Source organism: Gloeophyllum trabeum (assembly GCF_000344685.1).
Source record: "Gloeophyllum trabeum ATCC 11539 unplaced genomic scaffold GLOTRscaffold_00008, whole genome shotgun sequence".
Classification (NCBI taxonomy): Eukaryota; Fungi; Basidiomycota; class Agaricomycetes; order Gloeophyllales; family Gloeophyllaceae; genus Gloeophyllum; species Gloeophyllum trabeum.
Genome location: NW_006920417.1, coordinates 1,252,626 through 1,276,415, shown reverse-complemented (window position 1 = coordinate 1,276,415; position 23,790 = coordinate 1,252,626). Strand labels below are relative to the sequence as shown.

At 52.2% G+C, this 23,790-nt stretch overlaps 9 protein-coding genes across 9 annotated transcripts; 5 read left to right on the top strand and 4 right to left on the bottom strand.

Moving 5' to 3' along the window:
* Window positions 1–1,561: 1,561 nt before the first annotated feature.
* GLOTRDRAFT_42902 (uncharacterized protein) lies at window positions 1,562–1,798 on the bottom strand (the record flags this gene model as incomplete). The annotated part of the gene is made up of 1 exon (XM_007868459.1): window positions 1,562–1,798. A coding segment is annotated over one exon (237 nt), but the record flags the coding sequence as incomplete, so codon positions are not given.
* Window positions 1,799–3,814: 2,016 nt separating this feature from the next.
* Window positions 3,815–8,219, bottom strand: GLOTRDRAFT_77548 (NAD-specific glutamate dehydrogenase; the record flags this gene model as incomplete). The annotated part of the gene is made up of 18 exons (XM_007868853.1): window positions 3,815–4,094; window positions 4,146–4,573; window positions 4,625–4,791; window positions 4,849–4,936; window positions 4,998–5,195; window positions 5,249–5,266; window positions 5,317–5,511; window positions 5,565–5,597; window positions 5,654–5,753; window positions 5,808–5,967; window positions 6,019–6,100; window positions 6,150–6,403; window positions 6,459–6,523; window positions 6,581–6,768; window positions 6,843–7,034; window positions 7,099–7,520; window positions 7,575–7,849; window positions 8,019–8,219. 18 exons carry the CDS (start codon window positions 8,217–8,219, stop codon window positions 4,026–4,028), a joined length of 3,135 nt encoding a protein of 1,044 aa, XP_007867044.1. The 3' UTR covers window positions 3,815–4,025.
* A 1,493-nt stretch (window positions 8,220–9,712) lies between these two features.
* GLOTRDRAFT_43312 (NAD P-binding protein) lies at window positions 9,713–10,761 on the top strand (the record flags this gene model as incomplete). The annotated part of the gene is made up of 4 exons (XM_007868477.1): window positions 9,713–9,791; window positions 9,850–9,953; window positions 10,012–10,519; window positions 10,577–10,761. The coding sequence occupies 4 exons, from the start codon at window positions 9,713–9,715 to the stop codon at window positions 10,759–10,761; spliced, it is 876 nt and encodes a 291-aa protein (XP_007866668.1).
* GLOTRDRAFT_62127 (Clavaminate synthase-like protein) lies at window positions 10,344–12,403 on the bottom strand. Its single transcript, XM_007868852.1, has 11 exons — window positions 12,256–12,403; window positions 12,096–12,190; window positions 11,944–12,035; window positions 11,657–11,877; window positions 11,522–11,606; window positions 11,364–11,458; window positions 11,202–11,312; window positions 11,123–11,151; window positions 10,959–11,062; window positions 10,441–10,900; window positions 10,344–10,377 (listed from the first exon to the last, which is right to left on the bottom strand). Exons 1-10 carry the CDS (start codon window positions 12,351–12,353, stop codon window positions 10,793–10,795), a joined length of 1,038 nt encoding a protein of 345 aa, XP_007867043.1. The 5' UTR covers window positions 12,354–12,403; the 3' UTR covers window positions 10,344–10,377; window positions 10,441–10,792.
* A 540-nt stretch (window positions 12,404–12,943) lies between these two features.
* On the top strand, window positions 12,944–14,620 carry GLOTRDRAFT_62122 (Clavaminate synthase-like protein). Its single transcript, XM_007868851.1, has 8 exons — window positions 12,944–13,376; window positions 13,427–13,603; window positions 13,657–13,737; window positions 13,800–13,905; window positions 13,964–14,107; window positions 14,158–14,214; window positions 14,272–14,335; window positions 14,401–14,620. The coding sequence occupies exons 1-8, from the start codon at window positions 12,999–13,001 to the stop codon at window positions 14,489–14,491; spliced, it is 1,098 nt and encodes a 365-aa protein (XP_007867042.1). The 5' UTR covers window positions 12,944–12,998; the 3' UTR covers window positions 14,492–14,620.
* A 983-nt stretch (window positions 14,621–15,603) lies between these two features.
* GLOTRDRAFT_11410 (uncharacterized protein) lies at window positions 15,604–16,639 on the top strand (the record flags this gene model as incomplete). Its single annotated transcript, XM_007868405.1, has 4 exons — window positions 15,604–15,736; window positions 15,793–15,887; window positions 15,946–16,383; window positions 16,442–16,639. Coding segments are annotated over 4 exons (864 nt in total), but the record flags the coding sequence as incomplete, so codon positions are not given.
* A 1,540-nt stretch (window positions 16,640–18,179) lies between these two features.
* On the top strand, window positions 18,180–19,978 carry GLOTRDRAFT_77537 (pectin lyase-like protein). The gene is made up of 10 exons (XM_007868850.1): window positions 18,180–18,397; window positions 18,458–18,548; window positions 18,601–18,849; window positions 18,906–19,062; window positions 19,108–19,129; window positions 19,185–19,314; window positions 19,370–19,418; window positions 19,481–19,577; window positions 19,629–19,675; window positions 19,736–19,978. The coding sequence occupies exons 1-10, from the start codon at window positions 18,195–18,197 to the stop codon at window positions 19,864–19,866; spliced, it is 1,176 nt and encodes a 391-aa protein (XP_007867041.1). The 5' UTR covers window positions 18,180–18,194; the 3' UTR covers window positions 19,867–19,978.
* Window positions 19,979–20,124: 146 nt separating this feature from the next.
* GLOTRDRAFT_139287 (uncharacterized protein) lies at window positions 20,125–21,475 on the bottom strand (the record flags this gene model as incomplete). The annotated part of the gene is made up of 2 exons (XM_007868849.1): window positions 20,125–20,906; window positions 20,983–21,475. The coding sequence occupies 2 exons, from the start codon at window positions 21,473–21,475 to the stop codon at window positions 20,263–20,265; spliced, it is 1,137 nt and encodes a 378-aa protein (XP_007867040.1). The 3' UTR covers window positions 20,125–20,262.
* Window positions 21,476–23,058: 1,583 nt separating this feature from the next.
* Window positions 23,059–23,787, top strand: GLOTRDRAFT_23360 (ribosomal protein L5; the record flags this gene model as incomplete). The annotated part of the gene is made up of 1 exon (XM_007868421.1): window positions 23,059–23,787. A coding segment is annotated over one exon (729 nt), but the record flags the coding sequence as incomplete, so codon positions are not given.
* Between the last annotated feature and the right edge of the window lie 3 nt (window positions 23,788–23,790).

Sequence of the window (23,790 nt, the reverse complement as noted above, 5' to 3'; positions counted from 1 at the left end):
TGTGCTAAACGTCGAATACGGGACCGACAGGACAGCGACAGCTGCTCCTCAATAACCCCCCACTCTCAATCGCGCCCTGACATGTCTGCCTTTGGAAGGTTCTCTGCCCTCCCATCCGGACATGCGCCGACAACAAAGCTGCCTCTTGAAATCTCTTGCACTCTGCCATCTGGAGGCGAGTCCTCCTCTCAAGTGGGCCTATTGGCATCTCTATCAGGCACGGTGTCAGAGCATAGGATGTTCAGACTAGAGGCTATTCAACCCCCCCCCAGAGGTCCCCACGCCATAGAATTAGTAGCGGCTCACCGTCGTCCGTGGGGAGAGGCCGTCGGGACCTCCGACAACTCCTGTACTGGGCGTATAGCAACGGACACGGATGGCAGTTTTTTAACGAGGTGGCGAGCACGTTCAGGCCGAGCTGCTCGCAGAGGAGGATTGGGCGTGCCGTACCTCTCGACCAATGGGAACGCAGATTTTATTGCTCGTAAGGAGGGGTGGACCACGGGAGTTCTCCATACAACTTGGTTGCCAGTAACCAGCTGGCCAAATACTCATGGCAGCAGGATGGCAGCAGTATCGGGCAACGGCTGCTCGATAATCGGGGGCATAACTTCGAGCACAGGCCTCGCAGCAATAGATAGGCCGAAGTACATGGGTGCAGTGAAAAAGAGGAAACAGTATTACGCCGGTATCTTCGGTATTTTGGACGTACAGTATTCATGGCAGACGTGACAATGACTAAGTAAATCCTTGATTTTGGAGAAATCAGCAATCATCAGAGCTGGCACGCGAGACGGCTAGGACACACCTAACGGACCCAGCACCCAGGGCCTTGATTCGCCCGGTCGAGCCACAGTCTTTTGGCTTCCGCGAAATCATATTCGTCCATGTCCCTCTGGGGTGCGAGCACGGTGATCTTGCACCCGCCTATTTCATCTCCCAAAGCCACAAAATGGCCTTGGACAAGCTCGTACGGGAGGACTCCCGGACTGGATATCCGGAAGTCACAAGACGGCTGGGGACCCATCTGCACGATAATTTCCTGCAGAGTGGCAGGAAATCTAGCTAGGTCGTGTGCTTCCTCTGAGGTGAAGGAGGAATGACCGGGTGGACGTAAGGCGTCCCTCAGCTCGTATGGGTCACGCCTGCTCTGCTCCAACCCCGAAATGCGGACATGTGTGAGGGAGGTTGCGAGCTGAGGTAAAAACCTCAACACATGGTCAAGGTGGTCTACGTAAGGACCTGCGAGGTGAAGCCGCTTCAGATTGGGAAATAGTTCAACGGGTGTAGTGATGGTGAGCGGACATAGAACGCTCGCGTCCGGAAGCGTGATTTCCTCGAGGAAAGGCAGGCGGACACCAATATGGGTCAGCTCGATCTGGGATTCCCTTGGGAGGAAAAGGCACAGGACGCGAACGGTGGGGGCGATGGCGTTAACAACACGGGCAACGATAAGGGAGGCTGCCTTGCCCTCCTCCTGTAATTGATCCTTCCAGGCCCGGATTGCGCGGAGACGTGTCTGTCTATCCAGATTATCCATATTGGGCGCATCAGGATTGGTGGGTCCGGTGAGCAGGAGATGATGAACCCGCCGATGACGAGGAGGAAGGTTCTCGACCATGACGCAGAATTTTTGCATTTGTTGGTAGGTTTGTAGAGCGACTGACTGCAGGCGTACGCGACGCGAGGCATCGCGCACGTATCTAGAGACCAGAGACAAGGAGCAGCCTGTAGTACCATCGTCGGTACACGCGAAAGAGAACATCCTCTCGCAGATTTCAAGAGGAATTTTGTTCATGCTTCTTGCCCCTGGGCAGACAATGGGATGAAGTTATTGTCCAAGCTGACCTTTGCAACGGCTCTATCAGAGGGTATTTAATTCAACAGCTGCGATCAGTGCTGCAGCCTGGACGGCGGAAGATTCGTTGTGGAATGACCTACGCAACTGCTATAACCAGAATTGACGAGGTAAAGGACCAACAGCAGTCAAGCACGCTCCCTTTGCCATCACGACGAACCAAACCTACCTAGTCCTTATTGGAGCAAAGTAACATGGCAGCATAAACTCAAAAGCTCCGGAACAGTCGGCGTTATGGACCCTGGGACGGAACCCCGGGAAGGCAACGCGTGCCTGTCGCGGAAAACCGCGCAAATAAGCAGACCCGAAAGGTGTGGTGACCTCGATGTTTGCTTCGTGGCATACTAGTCGTCGCAGCAAGTGCGTGAAAAGCACTGTGAGCCCCAAGGACGGGTAATTTCACCATGTAACCGGGTGAAATTCGTGAATCACCCAGAAAGTGGGTGACAAGTGGGTACTGGTGATTGCACGGTTGAAATTTACCTATTCCAGTTCACCCAGAAAGCGGGTGAATTTACACGGGCATAAAATGCGGGCTTGACAGTACCCAAGCAATTGGTGAATATCACCATGCGAAACAAAGGCCATTGTTATTCCCTCATACATTGCATTTAATTTATATCTTTGACATGTAATACATTGAACTCTGTAAATACTGCTTATACGGTATTTGAAGTGAGATGGTCCTCAACGTCGACAGTACACGTACGAGTGCTCTCTGTGATTTGCGTAGTGGTGGTATCGTGAGAAACCGCCGAACCGCCAGCGCCACTTATGACGCGCGCGTCGCTAAGTCCGACTTCAACTGTGACCACCACCACTGACCCTTCCACTCTTCGAGTTCTCCTCTCTATATGTCTTGGGCTCGCGGCCATACACCTCCTACGCAGGATACGACCGACGATGACAACCTGACGGTGCGCTAGGTGCTCTGGCGCGCTCGGTTTGGTCTCAGGGCGTAGAGTTCGGGGTTGCAGACGTCGAGTCAAGAAGGTATGCTACATTTCATCATGGTCCAGCATGAAGTTGCTACTGACTATGCGCTACAGAATAGTAGGGGAATATATCTGATACGAGGAATCTGGGCCAAATAACTAGTGTGGACAACCAGGTTGGTAAATCCCCAATAACCTGTTCTAGGTGTCCAAGCAGGTATGACCTGTGAACTTACATACTCTTGGCGTAGCTGATGTTGTCCTAGGTGTGGTGCGATGAAGGCCAGTAGTCTCGAGGCAGACGGAGACCGCATAGGTAGCTAGGTGAGCTCGAATGTATCCGTGTACGGCACCATAATGCTAATGTACATATCCTCCTTCAACTGAGTTCAGCGGCGTGGTGGGCGCATCCCCGTGGCGGGGCTGCTGGTGATGACGACGAGGTAAGTGTTCAGCGTATGGCAGGTCATCCGGGCGTGCGGGATAGTGCCATCGGCTGTAACGCTGTAGGTCGTTGGCTGCGTGCCGGTTGTGGCATCCATTGAAATGGCTGTAAGGTAGTTCAAGTAATCCCTGTAATACATATGTGGTAGTAGTGCAATATTATGACTATTAATTTGTGATGAATATGTGAATTATATGATAATATGATGATGGGTTGGAATCACCAGGAATTATGGTGAAATAGGTTCAATGAGGATTCACCTCAATTCTGGGTGAATTTCACTCGCACAACTACACAATACTGACATGGTGAAACCGGCCATATAAAGGTGGATTTTCACCCGTTGCAATCTACCCGCGTACTTGGTGAAAAGTACCACCTACCAGTGAAAATCACCATTTGACCTGGTGAAAGAGACTCAGTTTCTGGGTTGCAAACATGGTGAATTTACCCCTCTCTGGGGTCCACAGTGAAGAGTCAGCGAGCAATCACGAGCGGCAAATCTCTACACGACCCTGTCAATTATTCAGGACACTTTCGAATGCATGTCTCCCAAGGCGTGGGGCGGCAGATGTAGTCCGTGAAGCGATGGAAACCGGACGACGCGTTCTTCGGACGACGCGCATGCGCACAAGCCATAAAGCACAAAATGCTGTAGCACTTAAAATAGCCGTGGTAGACCTTGAGATCCATTATCCTCGTACGGTACAAGTAATTGCGTCTATAGCTGCAGAGTCGGGAAGGGAAAGGCCCGAATAATTTAGTTTGTATGATTGCCGCCCCCGCTTCAATGCGAGAGATCCCGTGCGAAGTGGAAGAAGTCCACGCTCGAAGCGTTAACGCCGTACTTATAAATCTGTCAAGGACCATGAGTCGCAGCATTAATATGCGAGCACAACGTGCTTACAAAGTGTGAGGCCACCCAGCTCGAGAACATGGCACGCTGGTAGAACTCAGGCAAGCGCTTGAGCAACTCGTCCAAGCCTACCTGGTCGACCAGGGTCTTGGGAACGGCACGCCGCATAACGCCCCTCTTACTGGGCTCATCATCAAACAAGTCGGAACTCTCCAGTTCGGCCTGCAGGTTATTCAAAGTACTCGACAATTCGTCCGAGATGGTCGTGCGCGCTTTTGCACCCTGAAGACGCGCATGTTCGCGCCAGATGCACTGGAACTCCGCAGCCGCATTTTCGGTGATCTTTTCTTGGATGTCGCGGACGTAACTTTGGTAGAACGCTGAAGGTTTGCCATCCTTGAAGATCATCAAGTCTGTGTACTCCTGAGTGGACAGAGCAAGACCCGCAAGGACTTCTAACGACGAGCTGGTCACTCCGCCTGGTAATCGTGTGTCAGAAATAACCAACAGGGCTAGAGCGGCGTAATTACCTTTATTTGTGCTCGAATCTTTGAATAGGACGACCTTGCGCTTCTCCAGGAGTAGACGCGCGGGTTGAGCAATGAACAGATTGGCGCCCTCCACAATGTACTTGTAATGAGGTTTGCCTTCCGCATCGAACAAAGCAGCGACGTTGGAAATGTTGACGGCTTCAGGTCTATCCACCAGAACGTGTCAATTACTATCCTTCGCTCCGTTCGCACGAACAACTCACCGTCCGCCACAGGGCACGAACAGATCGGCCTTGAAACGAAGGTGGGCGGTATTGCGGTAGTCCGTGCCATCGATGATGATTTCCCCAGCTGTCGCATGTTCGAAGTCAATTACCCCACCCATAATCCTGGAAAGATAAGATGGCCTTACAGGGCAATTTCACATCCTGGTCTTCCACCTTTACGAGGTACCCATCTTTCGACAGCTTCGACGTGTCGAAGAAGGACACCGGCTTCCGTAACTTAGCCAGGCGGACCAGTTCCTCCCTGTTGAGTCCGACTGGATCGGCAAGTACGCCACTACCGTCAATGATAGCGACCGTCTTGTCCGAGCTGAGCAGAATTTCGTCTAGCGATTTTCATGTGAATTCCTGCTACCGCTGTGGTCATTGAAGTACTTACTGGAACCAAGATCACCATCTTGACGACAGGTCAGAAGAGATATGGAATGTGATATGCACCCGGCGTACCTGGTCCTCCGGTTTGGACCTTGGTAATGTCTTTCTCACGAAGGCCCAGCTGCTTGTATATACCAAGAACATACTGCCGGATGGATAGCGACGTCATGCCATACGTATCATGGGGCACACCGCCGAGATGTTCGGCGCTCTTTCCAGTCGTGAAGGACTTCCACCAAGTTTCAGCACCACGGTCGCGAGCATGCACTAAACCCATATAAAAATGATCAATTCACAAGTTGAGGTAAGCGTTTCCTTACTTGCGGCCCAGTCCATCATATCGGCGGTACCCTCTGTAAGTGAAACGTTTTTGTGAGTCCGCACATTACAGCAAATACGGGGTACCCACCATCGGGGCCGAAGAATAGCATCTCCGGTCGGCTGTAAAGGTCCACTAGAGGCTCCTTGATACCCGGCGTCCTGCCCGGTATGAGCAGGTCGATGATGGCCTTGGTGGAGTCAGTCAGCCGTGATAGGCCCAAATCCCCAGGTGTCAAACTTACATCGACATATTTCTCGAAGCATAACCTGGGGCTCGCGCCTAGCGAGGGCAAAATCGTTCCCTTTGCACCACCCTCGGGGATATCTTTGTTCTTCAAGGACTGCGTCGATGCCAGGCCATAGTTCTCGTCGAACAGCTGCCTCTGATTAATAGAGTACGTTCTGCGAAAGAGTATGTCACAAAATTGAAAAAGAAGGCTACTTCTGTCTTACTCTCTGTTTCGAGACATGACGATCCGAATACCGCCCCGTGCGACATCTCGGAAGCGGATATGGAATCCACGGAATTCATTGCCTGCCTATTGCTGAGTAACCTCACATCCCATGTTGACAACATTGCTCACCAATTACGAAGAACATCCCGAAGGGCTTCTTTGGATATTCCACCTCAGGCAAGAAATCGGGCTTGAGGCGGAAGGAGAGCGCGACCTTCGTAGGCTGATAGAAATTCGTCTTGAGAACATGCTTGTTGAAGATCAAAAAGCTCTCAAGGATCTGCAGGTCGTGCTTGTTCGGCACGGACCGCCGTATCTTATCGTAGAGCTCCTGGTCTGAGAGCGGCTGCTGTGTCTGCAAGCGCTGGTACGATAACGTCGGCCTGTGCCACAGGACGAGATAAGTAATTGCCCAGAGCTTTGTAAGACGATACGTACATTAGACGAGACGCTTCGTTGTTGGGATAATGAATCATGGCAAAGTTCACATACAAAAGCCGGATCTGCAGGGGTACCAGTAAAATTGCGAATCCAGGTTCGTAATCGCCGAGGATACTCACCAAGTCTGGATGCGCGTGGATGACCTGAGCTATACTCTCCCGAGTGAAAGTTTCCTCCCTGAACCTCCTCTTGATGTCATTGAGGACAGCCATATGTGCTGCATTATTCTCATCCAGCACGTTCTTCAGCGCCAGATACGCCGGGCCAAGGCGGTTACAGAAGTGCTGCGCAAAGATCCAGCCGCAGTCTGAGAACCGAAATGTGTGAGAACAGACAGGTTTGAAGAGAGCACATGAATGCGAATGGTAGTATCGGACGTACATGCATAAGTAGCTTCTTGCACGGCATGACCTGGCCCATCGCTCACAACGAAGAAGGGGTTGTCGGGGAGACAGTACAAAAGAGACACTTCCTTCATGATCTGGAAGATGGAGTGTTCGATCGGAGGTGCGTTGGTGCTGGGAAGAGGGTTGAGGTACAACGAGATTATGGTGATCCCGTTGGAGAATTGCTCTACCAGGAGTCACGTCAAACGTCAACATAGGCTTCTCCAGGTGAGCTAATTCTGAGAACTCACCGACGTATTTACGAGCAGAGTACAATGAATAGAAATGATACAAATTCGACAAGGCGCTGAAGAAGCGACTGGTGCCCCCCATCTTGTACCCAATCACCATCCTCCTCTCCCTACTACCCTCTACCTCAAGTACTTCGATGACGGGTCCGTACCTGCTCTCGACCTGCCACATCACCTCCTGATATATCTTCAACGTGTGCTCACTGGCCTTCTCCAGGAACGCGCGATCAGACACCTTCCGGATGTCAGTTTTGCCATCTGGCGAGGATGCCTTGGGCGCGTCGGGAGCAAAGTTGCATTTGTTCACGAAGTAGCAGCGGAGCTGCTGCGATGCGGTAGCTGAGATAGACCCGGTCGAACGGAAGGTCTCCAGACGGTAGCAGTTATCCGGCGTCGCCTTGTCCAGGTAAAGTTCGTCGATTCTTCGTCAAAAAGTCAATATATGCGCGATAGAAAGTAGGGTTTTTTTCGCTCACCTGGTCTCACAAGTGGCCCCAGGGCCGTCCGTGGAAGTCTTACCGGGCGCACTGGTGTGGATGAAGGTCGCGCCGTTCTCATCTGTCTTTTCGAGATCGATGACGAGTTTGCTGGGGTCGTGCTTGGTGTACGCGAGGACTTTGGCGCCGAAGAGCGCGATAATGTGGTCTGAGATCACTTCTACTGTCTCGTTTGAGAAGTATGTGTCGTCGATGCCCAGATGGTCATAGAACCAGTTCACTTCGTTAGCAACAAGTTCGCGAGGGATGAATCCCTATGTAATTGGTTAGAAGACGCGCATACATCCGCCAAACGCTCATCCGGGCTGATCGAAGTCAGGTTCTCTTTACACCATTGCTGCATCTCATGCTATTCACGCATATGTGCCAGACGACACAGTACTTGCTCGACCTCCCTATTGCATTGGGTCACGATACACTCACCTTTCCAAGTACATTCGCCTGCACTTGAGCGCGCTGCTCATCCTTTTCTTTGAAAACAGGTGTAGAGTACCCGGGAATGTTCTTGACGCGATGTACCGACGGATCGCTGCCCGGAACTCGCAGATGGGCCTTGCCTGGGTCCGCCAACACCGACGGCGTCGACGCGTCGCTGTCGGGCGTGCTTATGCTCGGGCTGGACATCCTCCGACTGCTGAATGACGCGACGAATAACGATGAAGAGAAGACGGAAATCGATGGCTTGCATGGTGTAAAGCTTCCCCGCTTTTATATGTGCTAGAACTGAACGTCACGCCCGTGCCCATGGATCGAGCCGAACTGAGGGGTGACAGGGGGTGTCTCATCGCCGAAGCGCTGCAGTACGCCCGGGACCGGTACCGCTATGATACAACTTTCTGCTACCGCCTTCAGCACCGGTGTCGGTCTATTCGGTTTGAAGACGTTATACGAGGCGACAATGGCGATGACTTGCCAAAAGGTCTTTGCGGTCGTCAGTCGCAGCGTGACCGAAGACTTGCACCAATTTCTCTTGTGACTTCACGGATTTTCTGGGGTACGGCGCCTTCTCCTGCCCAGCGCGCGTGCGTCCCTCGGAGGGGCGCACGCGCGCTGGGCAGGACTCCCTCCGACGTGCGTTGGGTATGTTCCGGCACTCGGAAAAGATCCATGAAATGACAGGTGATGCTGCACCTGACGACTTTCTTACATTAACCCGTCACCGGGCGTTTCAAACGTCTAATGGTTGCTTGCCTGGCGAATGTCCGATGCGGTCAATATAGTTTCATCCGCAAAAAAGGTATGTAAAGGAATCCCTGGCTTTGCTTCTCAGGTCTGGACCGGATCCCTTCGATTTGAGAAATTCACTAGGCTGGGGCAGTCCTCGGCGCAGATCTCAATATCTGCAGTTGCGAACCCCACTCGTTGCGATTCTTGTAACTGCGGTTATGGAGTCTGTTCTGGGCCCTGCCGGAAGCAAATCTGAAGGACTCTTTTCTTTCTTTTTGGCGGAGTATTGGCGCCCTAGACTAATACGGTCAGGCGGTGGTTTCCTGGGTATCAGGACGACCAGGAATTGATTAGGGTAGGGCCTATAAGATGTGGTATGTGACGAGGGCAATGAGCGCATGCACTTCCTTCCCTGATTTCGTCGGGGAATGGAGGGACGAACGTTAAAGGCCTCTTCAACCCCGCGTTTGGCATTTCGGAGCATCACCCCAGTATTAATACGTACGTGATCTCAAAATTTGTCTATATGTTGCCACAGTTTCCCTTCACCGTCGACATGCAACCTTACGCATGATAATATCGCCAAGATCACGCTATACTGGCCAGCCCAGCCAAGTAGTTCAAGCTCGCGTGCCAACAAGCAGGCAGTTAATCAAAGTTATTTTTGGGTCCAATCTTCGCACCTGCCTCCATCTGAATCTTTCCTTCAGCACGACGCAGAACACAAGTAGACTAAGCTCACGACTTACATAGGCTCTGATCCATAGCCCGAATGGTCTGCCCGAAATTTCTCCACTAACACTTGCCTGATAATCGCGAGGGAAATACCACTCCCAGCGGAAGAGCACCATTGAGCTATAATCGTGGATGCAATGCCCACGGCTGGTCAGCTTCTCCGAAAGGAAGTCATCTATGGTCTTCCCATTCAGACATCCTACAAGGTCTCCGCAATGTCATCGGAAGGCCTTGACCGCTCATCGCTGTTCTCAGTCAAAGGGTTGGTGGCGGTAGTCACAGGTGGAGGGACTGGTAAAGCATGCATTACTTTTGTGACAATACCACCCTCTGATAGAACCTCGCGACATAGGAATTGGCCGGATGATAGCCACGGCCCTGGAGAACAACGGCGCCATCGTATACATCGTGGGCCGTAGACTACAAGTCCTAGAATCAACTGCAAAAGAGGCCAACGTGAGCGACTCATGAAGGATTCGACGGTCCGTTGTCCCTGACAGCCATTCATCTTCAGAAATACGGAAAGATATTCCCCCTCCAAGGCGACGTGACCAGTCGTGAGTCCCTGCTGGACATGGCCGCGACTCTAGAAGCGAAACACGGTTACATCAACTTGCTCGTCAACAATTCCGGAATATCATACCACGACCTCAAGCCGCCCGTCATTCGTCCGGGGGCGACGAAAGAAAACATTACGGACTTGCAGGCACGGCTCTGGGCTGCAGGAACGCCTGAAGACTGGGCGAAGACGTTCGAACTGAACTGTACGGCAGTGTACTGCTGCACCGTTGCCTTCCTGGGACTCCTAGACGCGGGAAATAGGCAGGGAGGCATCGAAGGCGTCACGAGCCAAGTCATATCTGTCTCGAGTGTTTCTGGGCTGAGAAGAGACCCATCGGCTTTCAGCGTCTCGTACAGTATGAGCAAGGCTGCCGTGAATCACCTGGGGAAAATGATGGCGAATATTCTGCGCGATCAGAAGATACGAAGCAATATCATCGCGCCTGGTCTATATCCCTCCGGTGGCGTGGATGTTTCCGAGTGATGCTGAACGAACTGCTGATGTACCGTTTCAACAGAAATGACAGCGCAACTTGTGTCAGAGGACTTTATACAAAACGGCATCCCTCTACAGCGGGCGGGAGATATTAAGGATATGGGGGGCTTAGCCCTGTTTCTCGCTAGTAGGGCCGGAGCATACGTGAATGGGACTATTCACATAACCGATGGTGGCAGGCTCGGTCTCTTCTCCTCTACTTACTGAGACGTTACGCGTGGCTGATGGACCCAGAATATCATTTGCTGTGCGCATATGTTTCCTCCAATCTCGACTTGACGTAGTCACCTGCGGTAACGACTTCGTATTTGGGAGGGTTGTCCTCGGAGACACATCCCGGGATTGGCTGTAAACAACGTGATTGAGTTCTTACCTTTTAGGTGACAGACGGGACGGCTACGTACCTGTAACTGCACGTCATAGTCACTGCCAAAGAATAGCGGGATAGAGTACCGCTCCACCCCCGACCGATTGACTGCTCGATGCACGGTCGACTTGAACACATCATCTGTAGGATTGAAGAGCATCAGAAGACATCTGTCCGACTCAAGGTATATAATATACACACTAGTCCATCGAGCGAATTGATCACCCAAGCTGCAGACCCGACGTCAGTTCCCCACCGTAGTCCGATATAGAAGACGTACTTCACTACCAAGGTCCCCGGGATGGGGACGGCGTCTATCCATTTGCCATCGGCATTCAGCACTTGGAGTGCTTGAACTTGGTCTTGCCACAAGATTGTGAAGCATTCATAGCTGGCGATACTCAGGTCTTCTAGCCCAGTAAAAATTAGGATCAATGCCTACTCCGTGTGCGCTCCGATGCCTATAACGCGGTCGTCTATCACGCCAGTTTGCGGCGGGTAGTAGAGCAGCCTCATGATGGCCGCTGGCTTGGTTGTCTGGAGCATGTGCATCGGCTTGAATTCGACCGCTTCAGCACCAGGTCTATGCTATTGCATTACCTTATCATCGAAGAAATTCTCTGGGACGTCGAGTGCCATGGCAAATAGAGGGAACAGTAGCTTCCCCAACTTAACTCCTGCGTGGCTGCATGGATGGTCAGTGGAGTAGAGCGCCTTGTCGCTGGGTGGACGAACTAATATGACAGTACGGCCTCCCTGAAACCGGGAAGATCAGATGGCCAGACATTACCACCAGCCATCGCGCCGTCGCCTCCCCTCAGAGCGTTGCCGGCTTCCTCCAGTTCTTCCCAGCCGATGTCGAATCCTTCGTGCATGTCTCCTCTGTTCTCAGAGTTCGTGTTTTCTCCAAGCAGACCAGTGTATCCCTTGAAGTTGGGACTCTTGTGTATGTCGAGCTGCCAATTTAGTATGAGTCTAGCAAAACCTGCACGGGAGGAACTTGAAGGCGGAAGCAGACTGACGCTCATCTTGGTCTCGAGAGGTAACTTGAAGAAGGTCCTGGCTGCGTTCACCGCATTATCTATGACCACTTCCGGAATACCGTGATTCTTCACTAACAGTGATGGTTCAAAATAAAATTATTGAAACATAAGCTGCGCTTAAGGGCGCTCACCATAAACAAATCCGACGTTGATGCAGGCGTCTCTGATCTTGTCCGCGAGCGCCCTCCTCGCCATGGGATCAGCGCTAGTTGCGTCGCTCAAATCGCTGTCATAAAGTGAGCCTTGATCCAGATACAGATGTATAATTTCGGTTTTAGACAACTTACTTACATTACGGGAATCTCTTCGAAGGTGCTGTCCGTACGGACATTCGTAGCAAGGAATGGTGGACTCTGACCACTACACTCAGTAGCTGTAGACTCTGGCATAATACCTGATTTCGTGGTCTCAGCGGTTGTAGCACCGGTTATTGTAACAGCCGCTTATCTTCGACTTGAATGTATGATGTGTGGCGGCTTCCACAACAGTTCAGTCACGGGGTCACAGCTGACCTTTGTAGCGTCGGATCGGACGAGTTCGTTTCGAACTTGGAGCTTGCCCTGGACTTCGTACCTGGACTTGAGCTTGACCTGTTATTTCGTCGTGCTTCGCTGCTTGTGCCACTGATGATCGTCTTTAGGAGGGTCAAGCTTATTGGTTTCTACTGCGATACTCTATTCATGTCTTCGGCAGGCAGAAGGTGAATGTCCGAGCCTGAGGTTCAATAAGACGGCCTGGGAACGGTCAACTGAATAATTCCAGGCAGTAGACATGCTGTCTCGCAGCTGCTTTCATTCACTGATACAACTGCGCTCTATTTTCTGGCTTCGATACGGTCTGGATGGGTCAGTTACTCTAGAGGGACCTGGCTGACTCGCTGGTGGGAACGGGGATAATCGCGTCATAGTCACGAGAACTATCGGCAGGCTTGCATGACTAGATGTTCTTCCCAATTATAAATGAACTCGAAGTCTGGTTTGTCAGCTCTTATTTACCACCTTGTTTGTTGCTAGAGACCTCGCGGGGGATCTACAATGGCAACCAACTTCACGAGTGTACCGATACTCGACTATTCTCAGGTGTCTTCACCGGAATCGCGTTCTGCGTTCGTTAAGGAACTACGATATGCACTCATTAATGTCGGATTCCTTTACCTGTCCAACCCGCCTGTCGCAGGAGAAGACATTCAGGCACTGATCGACTATGTTCCGCGTCTGTTTGCGCTACCTCAGGAGGAGAAGGACAAAATCCGCATGGCCAACTCGCAGCATTTCCTCGGATACTCTGCTCTTGGACGCGAGCTAACCAAGGGGAAAACTGATCAGCGAGAGCAATTCGACTTTGCTACTGAGCACGAGAATCGATGGAAACCAGGCGATCCGGAATATCTAAAGCTATGGGGTCCTTCGCAGGTAGGGTAGGCCCTGATACGTCCCGGCGTAGCGTCTCATTACCGTCCTAGTGGCCAGATGAAACTTTATTGCCCGGGTTCAAGGCCACGATGCTCCGGTACTTGAATCAAGTCGAGCAGCTCAGCTATGACTTCATCACTTTGTTATCTGAAGCTTTTGGGCTTTCCTCGGACGCACTGGACGTGTTCTTTGATAAGAGCCCGGGTGCGATGCAACACCGTGGCAAGGTGATACAAGTGCCATATGCTGGTCCTGCATTCAGCCTGACACTTCCCCGCAGGTTGTGAAGTATCCAGCACTTGACAGTGTAAATTCGAATCAAGGGGTCGGCCCACATTACGATGCCGGGTTCTTGACATTCGTGCGTGTACCCTTGTTGCGACTTCACGTGCCGTCTGTTCAACGTCTCCGATGCCTGGCCAGCTTCTGCAAGTGTCACCACACCCAGGATTGCAAGTTCAGAACCTCTCAGGCGAATGGATTGACGCTCCTCCGATCCCGGGAACCTTTGTCGTGAACATCGGGAAAGGTCTGAAGTCGTATCACTCTTCCACTCCGATGTCAAGCACTCACTCTGTACTCTCTAGCTCTGGAGACCGTCACCCAAGGTCTTGCTCGTGCCACCTCCCATAGAGTCTTGTCTCCCCCAAGGGGGTCGACTCCTCGATATTCGATCCCGTTCTTCCAGAATATCAGACAAGATATAAAGCTGAGTGATGTTCGCCTGGAGTGTAAGTGTCCCTCAACGTATATGAGTACTGATACTGACGCCACAATGCAGTCCCAGCTGACGTGCTCAAGCTAAAGGAAGCCCGAGGCACCACCGGCGAGACGGATTGTAAGCGGCCATGTTATGCGAGGCAATTGTTGAGATCAACGTCGCTTTATCTTCTAGCTGTTAATTTCTCGGAGTATGACCGGTTGCCATCTGGCGAGGTCAATCTCATCGGGCGGATAAAGTAAGTTCTCGGTAGTGTCTCAATAGTGCGACCTTCCTGATTTCACTCAACCACTTTCTCCAAAGGAGTCACCCGGATGTTGCACAGAGGCATTACCCTGAACTCTTCAAGCACTTCTTCCCACAAGGTCTGCCCGAGTACGGGTCAGCATATTGAAAAGACGCGGTGCGATGGTTACCAGAAACCTTAAGCTCCAACATGCGAGTGGGCGTATTTGAGGAATGTAATTACTGGGCATGGATGGTATTGTTTGATCAGGATGGAGTCTCTAAGATGGAAGCCGGTTTATCAACACGTTCCGTTGCTTCCCATCCGAACTTACAGAAGAAGACTCGATAAGCTTGCGGAACAAGATGTTCCCAGCTCAGGGCACTTCATCCGTGTCATTGTTATGTGCGTGTCGGACGCGCCCGTGGTTTGGTTGGCGGCTGAGGGTTGTCTTGAAGGCATCCTCTGGAAGGACAGCCCTCGAGTAATCCTACGCAGCCAACGTTCTACGCCGGCGTACCCGAGCCTTTGGGTGATCGCTGGATTGATGCCTCCGTTGAGTGCATGAATATCTTCACCGCGGTATTGTTGAGCCCAGCAATGGATGGATGGAGGACCCTCCATAGCTATAGGATATTCCGATTACTCACATTCTTCAGCTGACGCTGCCGTCTGAGCCCCTCTCATCCTCGGTCAGATTGCAGTCCGCCGCAGTCCCCTACTTGTCAGGGACCATCTGGGAGGGTGATGAGATCATGTTGGCGCACATGCCTAACCATTTTGTTGTCTTGCCCACGTCCCCTGACACACCTGCCTTTTCTGCGACGGGCCCATGTTATGGCAGGCTCGGTTCCCATAGTGCTCGACACGATGCATTCTTGTCTACCCAGTATGACCGGATGTATTCCACAATGCCGTATTGGAATGCAAGAAATCTCTGTATTTTGCTGCCTGAAATACAAATTTGAGAGTATAATTCCCTTCCTAGTAATCGTGTCCGATTAGAGTGAGATCAATCTTACATCAAACCCTCGCGTTCCGCCGGTTCGGGTAAGTTCAATTTGCACGTGGAGGTATAGCCTTTTCGAAGGGCGATATAAAGACCGTTGTTGTTCCACCGTACCGCCTTACCCCTCCTTTCTTTCTTCCGTCTCACTTTCTGCCAGCTTTTACCGACTGTGTCGGCAGCCACTCATCTTTTGCCCTACGCCGGACGTGCTTGAAGCCCGACACCTACCACTCTTTTAGTATCGACTACTAACGTTTTAACATCCGCAAAAATGAAGTTCACGACTGTTCTCGTTCCCGCCGCCGCTATGCTTATCGCGTCTGTGACGTCCGCTCCTTACAAGAGAGATGTGGATCCCAACTTGGTTCCCGATCTCGGCTGGCAGTCCGGTGTCAACCCCACTGGTAAGATCAGGGGCGTTAGTTTTCCCCGAGATGCCTCAGCTGACGGGTCGTGGAAGGTACGGGTGACTGTGACGGTGCCGTAAACGGCGCGGATGGCAAGCCTATTAAGATCCCCTGCGCTTGCCCTCCTGCCAGGGATACGTTGATCCAGGTGAGTGGACAATGAAAATCTTGCCATCCATCCGATCCTGATTGCTATCCATCTATAGTCCCTGAACGCCAATGTTAACGCCGGCCACGCCGTCAACAACCCTTCTGTGGCCGTGACCTTCCCGACTGACGGTTCCCAGCAGTCGCAGATTACCCGCATCAACGCCGTGCTGGTGACGATCCAGAACTTGAACGGCCCTGGTAAGGGCTGCCCCGCCTCATCGACCACGCTGCTTGCACAGCAGAAGGCGATCGCGGCTGGTGGATCAGCTGCCCCCGCCCCCGCTCCATCCCCCGCTCCTGCGGCCGCGCCTGCTGCTTCCCCCGCCGCAAGCGGCGGTGCTACAGACGTCGCATCCCTTGCCCCAGCTTTGGGCTTCCAGAGCGGCGTCAACCCCACCGGTACCGGCGATTGCGACGGCGCCGTGAACGGAGCCGATGGCAAGCCCATCAAGGTTCCGTGCGCGTGCCCACCTGCCCAGGACGAGTACATTAGTGTATGTCCTTCCTTACGCGTATCTCCAGCTTGATTACTCACGTTCCGATGCCATACAGCAACTCCAAGCTAATGTGAACGCTGGCCACGCAGTTAACAACCCGTCGGTTGCTGTCACTTTCCCGACGGACAGCTCCCCCGCCTCGCAAGCAGCTCGCATCAACGCAGCCCTCGTCACCATCCAGAACCTGAACGGGCCTGGCAAGGGCTGCCCGGCTGCTTCCACCACTCTCCTTGCTCAGCTCAAGGCGGCGCAGGCTCAACAGTAAACGATACCACAGTCACATTGAATACCAACCCGCTTTCGACGCTTCATTTTGCTCTCGCTTTCTTGCGGATGTTTTCTCGGTTTAGGGTTATCATGATGAATGAATATGGGCGCTAGACGCCCACTTCCTGGCTGGCTGGCTTAACATTCCTGTGTGCTTGAGTGAAACATCAAAACGGGTTACGGATACGAGACGCGATGTTGTCAGCGGCATAGTGCGGTATATATGAATATCGCGCTGGAGCACGGAGAGCTTACAGCTAACTTCCGAAACCGAGGCTTTCAATCGCTAGGCTCTTGCGAGGCTTGATGGAAACGCGTGTATTCGCCACGTGCTGGAGCATTCAATGTTGTGCGTAGCAGTGTTGTGCCAGTTCCGAACTAGTTGACGAAAGTTCGGAGAACCGTCAACTCGTCAACTAGTTCCGTTTACTTTTTGATAACTTTCCGGCGGAACTGTGGCGCGAGCCTTGCCCGCCAGCAGCCCAGCCAGCAGTCCTCCTCAGTTCCCGTCGAGATGTTGAGTTCCCCGTCCGTTCTGACTGCAGGGATGATGGGTTGCTCTCTATAGTCTTGAACTCATGCGCTTAGCTAAGGTTTTTCACCGTATATGGTAGTGAGTGGGAAAGTTGACCTCTATGGGTTCCTAAACTTTGTAGAACTATGGTGCGGGACACCTAGTCACCACTACTTTGGTACAACAGTTATGGAGGGTCCAATTTTCCCTCATTTTCTTATCCATCTTGGGAAAACGCTGCATTTGATGAAAGAATCAGCTTCTCAAGACGGATTGTTGAAATACTTAAAATTGAAGGAGTTATAATTTTGGCCCAAACCTATTTTGCCAAATTACCCGATATGAATAGGCGCTTATTATGTAATCACTATGCAAGGTCGAGAAATCCTTGGCTACCTGCTTGTGTATAACACTGTGAGTCCTTATATAGCTACAGAGTACCATTAAATAGCTCTGCCCACTGCGAAGTCCTCGTTTTCGTGACCTCAGAATTAAAATTTTTCTCCAGCACTGATTTTGCCGCTGTCCAAAAGTAGCGGTGACTAGGTGTCCCGCACCATAGTTGCTTAGTTGACGAAACAACTAAACTAACTGGCGTCAACCGGCCCAACACTGGTGCGTAGGCCCTTCAAGTTGAAGTTGAACTTCAAGCGTTTAAATTCGGGGAGGCCATCAGAGGCTTTCAGCCACCGGTTAATTGTGTGTGATTGGTATCACGGTGGCTGAACGCGTATTATAGGTCGGTAGGGCGAATTCGGTCATGACCGCACCTACATCTTCCGCGTCGCTCACTTCGAAGATTTCTACATGAGTCTGAAAATATCGATTGTGTGGGTAGTTGTCAAGACTGTCGCGCTTCCGGTATACACGCTCGTCCTCGTGATCGAATGCCAGGGAGCGGAATGACCGCCGCCGGCCCGCCCACTCCTCCTGACTAGCCTCGAAGGCCCTCAGCAGTGGTGTGGATAAAACGTTTTAAACGATAAACATGCAGAAATCGGCGAGCTCCTAGCCCCCGAACGTTGTAATGGCTTTGCATTGGCTATATGGCGTCCTCGCGCTTTGCTGTGTAAACGGCGTGTTCGGGCTCTCACCCATCTACCTGGGTTGCCAGTTGCAGAAGCCTAGCTCTTGGTCGCAATTGCTTGGCTGTTCTTCAGGCACTCTGTACGTGAGCCCAACGGACCCAGAAGCGAACTTCACCAGCGTACAAGCAGCAGTAGACTCGTTGTGAGTCTCTCGCAGTGCTAACGAAATAGCTAAGGCATAAACATTCGACTCTGGGACTAGGTCAGAAGGAGAACCAGTGACAATATTGATCGGGGAAGGTGTATATCATGAGACCGTCAATGTGTCCAGGCAGGCGCCCCTAACCCTCTTGGTATGGCATCACCTTCATTACCGACGTCTCTTGAATCAGTTCCTCGGTGTAGGGGCAGTTGAATGGAGCAACTGCATTCGATCCGGCTGGAAACGCTTCCACTCGGAATCTGGTGCAGATATGGAATAATGGATGGGTTGTAACCCAGGGTGTTGAGGATGATGCGCAATCCGCCGTACTCGTTGTCTCACCGTCTTTCAACGCATCCTTGATCGGAGCAGGCCCTACTGGGGCCCCACTCCAGCCGCTCTTTGGCAACGTCGATTTCAAGGCGTATAACATTGACTTCCAAAACCTTGCGGTGCGCTCCAGTGGAGTATAAATTCCCGTAATGCTCCAACCTACTCTTGACTGTAGGCGAATTATTCCATCTCCCAGGCATTGGTCACGGATATATCTTACGCCAACGCGTCCTTCTATGGGTGTACATTCGCGAGCTACCAAGATACTTGGTACACCGGAAGGAATGCTAGTACTTACGTTGTCGACAGTATTATCTATGGCATGACTGATTGTGCGTCATATCTGACTCCCCAGCACTTTGCTAACGCGTACCCAGACTTATTCGGATTTGGAACTGCGTGAGTAGCATGGACTACCTAGGTTCCAGTGCTTGCACTGACTGGCAGTCTTCAGGTGGTTCCAGAATGTCACTCTGGCTAACCGTGGGTGCGGCGGAGGCCTGGTCGCTTGGAAAGGCACGAACCTCACGGACGCACCTGGCAATCGGTATGGTGCTTACATCTCTAACTCAAAAATCATCCGAGTGAGTAGGAATGTGCCGCCTTCTCTGTCTTAACTTGCCTGATTACACCTTTCAGTCTCCGGACGCCAATGCCACCACTGTCACGGACGGGAAATGCTACTTAGGTAGGAACTCTCACTTAAGGTCTTGCGAGAGGGACATGTCTTCGAATGCTTACACTCTCTAGGACGTCCCTGGAACAGTCTTGCTACCACTGTATACCTCAATACGTACATGGACCAGAGTATAGCACCTGTGGGATGGATACAATTCGATAGCACGCGGTTAGCAATTCCCCACCTTTATGAGCGTGTGCTCACCATTACCACCAACAGCACGCTGAATATATCTACGACGTATTATGCGGAGTATAACTCATACGGTGAGGGCCAGTCCATGAGCTACTTACTGCCCAGGGGGTGGAAGTTGATTCGCTATCCAGGTCCTGGGGGAAATTATTCCGGAAGAGAGCCTTATGAACATTTCTTGACAGACACAGAAGCTAGGAACTTCACCGTAGACAAGGTGTTCCTAGAACATCCCAAATGGATCGATTACACCTACATATATTGATGTGGCCACCGTAACAAAGTCGAGAATCGTTCCAAGTTCCAACAGAATCTCCAATCAATATGTGATCAACCCCAAACAATTATGGCAGCGGATGGTCTCCTGTACTTTGCCGGAGGATATATGTCGAGCCTACGTACGGTTGACCCGAAGATTCGATTCGTCGGCGCAAGATGTTGTAACATGAGCAGATTCACTCGCACTGCTGTATAAACGAGTCTCTGAATGGATCATTCATTGTGTCTGTGAACGACGGAAGGGAAACACTACGGCAAGGGAACGAGGTTGAACAAAGGATTTACTGTGGTAGAAGTGGTAGCCATTGACAGACAAGATTTACTCGGTAAGGAATAATTGGATACATAGAGATGACGGAAGAGGGGTTCCTCGTTTGCGTGCTCAGGACAGTAATATTGCTGCACGCTCGTCGTCAGCGTTGGTCTGCTGCCTCTTCAACCACTCCCTCCACCATTCGTCGTACTTGTGTTCAGCATGCTTCCCCAAGTCATAGATCCGGGGCTTCGTCTGCACTTTGTGCGGTGCGCCGGACTCATCCTGCGGGGTAGAGTGACTCGCTGTAAGAATGGCATCCCTGAAGAAGTCACGCTCCTCAACCGTGATTTTCCGCTCCGTCAAGGGAGGAAATCTATATTTCCGCTGCTGTATCCTTGAGTTTCCGCTCCATGTTTCTACAGCGATACTCATTCGGGCCGGGTCGCGAAACTTCAGCTGTGGTACAGCATCGATCATGTAGTCCAATGGGACTTGTGCGTCCCTACCAGGGGGGAAGTCCAAGCCCAGCATGCGAGCCAGATACGCTCCAGCGCCCGCGGCACCCAACTTGATTTCGGAAATTCGGAGGTGCGACACCCGAGGCATCTTGCACAACGCTGCAAGGAACAGCACCTCGTCTGTCACTGTGTATTCGGGCTGCGTACCGTTCTCTTCCCAGGCCTTCTCAATGTGCATCAGAGATCGCGCAGTTGCAAAGTGGATTCGTCGCAACTCCGGAAGACGCGGCGTCGGTACATTAAGCGTTGCACCTAGCCCCGGCATCTTCTCAGGTGTGCGCAAAGACAGATCAGTCAAGTTGAACAAACGAGAATTCCTGAAAGATACTCCAGACTACGTCATCCGTAGCAGGATTGAAGAATATCAAGCTGAGTGTCTGCAGCGAACGATTCGTGCCCTTCGCGCTCAACTTCAGGATCACTGCAACTAGCTTCTTTGCAAATTCGGAAGCGTCAGCCTCATGTCGCTCTCGCACGACGTCGTATCGCCTTTCCAAGATCCTCTTGTGTGCAGGTAAGACCGGATGGCGGGGGCCAAGCGGATATTGGCACCTGTCCCCAGCCATACTCCGCTGACGATCGCAGACGAAAAGATGACGGATGGGCAGATTCTTACTGCTTGCAACACGAGGAGACTCCAGGAAGCGCGTGATCTGATCGACGCCGGACAGAGCGACTGACTGGTATAGGTACGGCAGCGCTAGAGAAGCGATATATCTCGACGTGCGCGATAGCGAGCAGCCCGAGGCGCCACCATCCTTGCAAGCCAGAGATAATATCTTCGAAATGATGGATTCCGGTAAATTGTCGAGCGCAACCATTGTGGGCCGGAGATAACAGCAAGCAGATGGAGAGCACCGATGGGCCGATTCGTAATCCTGGGAATGTAACGCTCGGCCGTCGCGCTTTTATGTTCTTCGAACGCGTGACATGACAGGACGCGTCAAGGCGCGTCCAAAACACGAGTTTCGACGAGTAAAATTCAATAAACAATTAACTGACCGACACCGAAGGAAGCGACGTGATCGCGCCAACCATTTTTGGTGGTTTCATATTACTTTGGCCAGTGTTCGAGACCGAAACACGAGGCGCGACACGCCCGTAGAACGCACCCCGGCTAAACGTACTGGCGACTGAGCCACATACAATACACGCGCCTTGCGACCATGAGCGAACTGCCGTAGGACGAGAGGACAGCAGAATAGATAGGTAGCAGAACACGTAGGAGGATTGGACAGAATACGCACACCTACGGCACAGCACGTGTGGCGGGAAGAAGATGTTGAATGATGAGTGAAGGTACGACCCTAGCAACCCGGCCACTCCTTATACCCTCTTATACCCCTATTACGCGTGTTCTGCGGATATGAACCGTGGGAAGGGGTGAGACAATGGCGGTGACGATTGACTGACCAGAGTTCCCCAGGGCTTAAGAAACCGATTCTACAAACGTAGCAGTGACGAAGACACTCTGTAGAGCCTTAACAGAGCCAATAAAGTTCACTTGGTCGTGGTCGCTAGCAGGGTGGTAGAGCCGTAAGGCAAGGAGTCCAGTGATGGGACGTGCAGTGAGCCACGACTCCGACGGCGGCGAAAGATGAATATGTAGAAGCATCGGAGACCCTAGTGATTGCCACATGGCTGCTGGCCGGGAGCTAAGTGCAAGCGCCTGGTTATAGGGTCGACTAAGGGTGTCCAACCCTACACGAAGCTAAGGCATGCGGACTTGATATGTTTCCTTGGGTTTCTCCTTCGGTCGAGGTGAGTTCATGGAGATGCAGTTTTCCACCCTTCCCTTTACGAAGTCTTCGGCCCAGTGCCTTCTGTGTCGGCCTCAGCAAGCATGCCGCGCGACTGCTCCGTGTTTCTGCTTTCGACTGCGGTTATCTTCCTCTTTTCCTCAACAGCAGATTAGGTCCTATCAGATTCAGAAAAAGCAGTGGTGAAATATATCGCACAGTTGAGCATCCTCGCGCTTCGTCCTTGTTAAGCGCCTGGATTCTAACTGGCGTCGTTGTGAAACACAGAGGGTCCTAGCGAGTCCACGGCACAGGAGGGTAGCGGAGAGTCGCCAGAGACCAAGAGGCGATATCCTGAGTATTTGTCATTATTTGGGTTGTGGCGCCTGATGTTTAGCAGCACTGCCAGTGGTTTGCTCTGCTACACGGCGTAGCCAGCGGTTTATTCGGTACGTTACGTTTCGTTCAGGATTGATGGACGCTGAATTCATCTCTGTCAGATGAGTGCAGCACCGGCCGTTTCTCGTACCGCTGCAGCTGCTAGGCAGGGCTTCCCGCTGCGCCCAACCCGTAGGCCACCAAAACTTCGGAAACCGCTGAAGCGCGATGAGCAGGGCCTGCCAATCCCTCGCGTGAAGCTGCTCGTGCGGGACACCCACCAGTCGCGCATGATGGACCATTACTATAACACGCTCCGGGACGACCTGATGTACATGACCTATCTGCACGAACCCGGTCCTCGCAAACCACCCCGGCAGATTCGCCTTAAGTACGACCCTGAGGACCCGTACACGAAGAACCGCGTCAATCCACCTGTGGGCGGCTCGCAAGTTGGCCGTAAGCCGGCGCCGCCGACGTCCTGGGACAACGTCGTCCAGCTTGAGCGAATACAGATCCATACCATGGTGAAGGAGGCATTGTCAAGCCGCGTTAACCTGTTGGGGCCGATCATGATGCTGCGGGCGCTGTCCGGGGAGACGCAGTACGGTGGGGGGAGGCATACGAGCGAGGGTGTGCAGGTTGTGCGGGGCGTGAAGACTGTGGGCGGGTGGATCAGGCCTGGCCTGCCGGTCGGCGCGAAGGTCGACCTGAAGGGCCCGAAGATGTACGATTTCCTCGGTACGCTCACCGAATTCGTCCTTCCACGCTTGCGCGAGTTCCCCGGCTTCGTGATGCCTGCTCCCTCTGCGCAGCACTTCACCCCGAGCTCCGTCTCTGGTGTCATTTCCGTCGGGTTACCCCCAGAAGCCATGGGCTTGTTCCCCCAGATAGAGGTCAATTTGGATGCTTACCCAGGGACCTACGGCATGCACATACACTTCATCACCAACGCTGAAGGGCAGGGTGCTCAAAATAAAGCGAGAGCTTTACTTTCTGGACTTCAAGTTCCATTTGTC